The sequence below is a fragment of the Myodes glareolus genome, chromosome 7 (assembly GCF_982192425.1).
Source record: "Myodes glareolus chromosome 7, mMyoGla1.1, whole genome shotgun sequence".
In the NCBI taxonomy this organism is placed as follows: Eukaryota; Metazoa; Chordata; class Mammalia; order Rodentia; family Cricetidae; genus Myodes; species Myodes glareolus.
In genome coordinates this window covers 50,186,099-50,188,299 of record NC_142032.1, presented here as the reverse complement: position 1 = coordinate 50,188,299, position 2,201 = coordinate 50,186,099, and the positions used below count along the sequence as shown (strand labels likewise).

At 38.5% G+C, this 2,201-nt stretch overlaps 1 protein-coding gene across 1 annotated transcript; it reads right to left on the bottom strand.

Annotated features, from left to right (window-relative positions):
- Positions 1–680: 680 nt before the first annotated feature.
- LOC125398038 (olfactory receptor 5AN1-like) lies at positions 681–1,628 on the bottom strand. The gene has a single exon (XM_048430588.2). It carries the CDS (start codon positions 1,626–1,628, stop codon positions 681–683), a length of 948 nt encoding a protein of 315 aa, XP_048286545.2.
- Positions 1,629–2,201: the final 573 nt, after the last annotated feature.

Below are 2,201 nucleotides of genomic sequence, written 5' to 3'. Positions count from 1 at the left end.
ACTACTATTGATCATTTGAAATTTAGATATGAAATCTCATCTGGATTCTGGTTTCAAGAATGAAATAAGCACATACATATTTAATTGCTCTGAACAAATCATATCTTTCTTACTACTGAAGACTTAAACCACGTCTTCTTAACGTAGGTGGTAGTCAGCGGTGACAAGTATATGAACCAAAATGTGACAGATGATTAGGACTGATATTTCTTAGGAACACTGTAACTAGGAGAAGTACTTTGCTTCCAGGAGGTCTAGTCAAGCCAGCATTACTTTTATTCCTTCAAACAGAAGCTTCCTTGTTCAGAAACAAAGAACAACCCACCAGGCCTTTATTATGCTACATTGGTCCAATTGTCAGACACGGCTTCTGGAGCCAGGGAGCTTCAGCCAGGCATCTTCTGTAAGGTGAGACCCAGACCTGAAGTCTTCAACTGTAGCAGCAAAAAGTTATAAATTTAGATGTTTCACAAATACTGTGGATAAATAATGAAAGAGGAGTCTATTTATGATGGGACAAGTAAAATATAAGTCTCCACGATTTATAAGGATAATGTTTCAGTAGTATCAAATCAGATATGGTCTATATTGCTGCATAATCTGTATCAAGTTGAGCCTTTGTTCAATGTATGTAGGAATTTTCTTACTGAAATGCCAGTGATAAATCTCAGAATCTCTTGTTAGAAGCATCTCATCTTCCTCTGTAACCTCTTTATAGCATCTCTGATTTCCTTGTTCCTCAGACTATAAACCAAAGGGTTCAACAATGGAGTCATCACAGTGTAGAAGACTGATGCAAACCTATCTAAGCTGGAGGAACCACCAGAGCTGGAACTCAAATAGACAAAGGCACTGGAGATATAGAATAGGGAAACAGCTGTCAGATGAGAGGCACAGGTATTGAATGCCTTGGACCTTCCCTTAGCTGAAGTGATCTTCATGATGGACAAGAAGATATAGCCATAAGATACCATGATGGCTAAGGCATTTGTCGGCCCAAACAATATTGTTGCTATGGCAAGTACGACCTGTGCATCATAAGTGTCAGTGCAGGATAGATTTAACACCTGGGGCATGTCACAGAAGAAATGCCTGATGACATTTGGCCCACAGAAGTGGAGCTGCAGCATGGCACATACCTGAGATAAGGAACCTATGAGCCCTGCTGTGTAGCTTCCCATCACCATGCGAGCACACAGGGTGGGTGACATGATTGATGAATAGAGCAGTGGGTTACAAATGGCAGCATACCTGTCATAGGCCATGGCTGTCATGAGGCAAGATTCGCTCAGTCCCATAGTGGAAAAGATGAAGTACTGAACTATGCAGCCCACAAAACTGATTGTTTGATTTTCCTGGAAGAAGTTGGAAAGCATCTTGGGGATCGTTGTGCTTATGTAGCAGATGTCTATAAAAGACAGGTTACTGAGGAAGAAATACATGGGTGTGTGGAGGTGGGCATCCAACCTTATTAAAACAAAGAGAGACAGGTTCCAGGTGAGCGTTGTAATGTAGATCGTGAGGAATATAACAAAGAGCAGGGCTGCGATGTGCGGGAAATCTGAGAATCCCAGGAGGATGAATTTGGTGATCTCAGTAATATTTCTTCTTTCAGTCATTGCTTCCATGACTCTAGTATCAGAGAGGAGAAAAAGAACACTTGACTGGGTCAAGAAATAGTAGCATTTTCTGTGTTTTGCTTTGTGGGTTTGGAGGAGATGGAACACTCCATTGTCCTTCTACTGAAAAAATTCCAGCATTTCTTCTCTAGCTGACAATATATTTCCCAGATTTTAGCTGATTCACGTAGTGTCATGAGGATTATTAAAAATATATTTAAAGATTGACTGGAAATATTTATTAAAGCACCCATGAACTGCTGAAATTATGAAAAAGAAGGCAGATGTCATTGATTGTAATAAAATTGCTTCAGTGTCCACTGACACATCTAGGTGTAACTGCTGCATCATACTTGTGATGGTGTAGGTGACATTATTTCAGAATAAAACTAAAAACGTTTTATATCACATATTATGACTTTAGTAATTATTGTAATTGTTCCTTTAGGAAAATTTATCCTATTTACACAATTTCTCAATTATTTGCTAATATATTTAAGTGCTACTATATAAGCTAATATATTTAATATAATATTTTTGAAGTGGCCTGGAGTATAATATAAGTATAATTGTGATAGAATG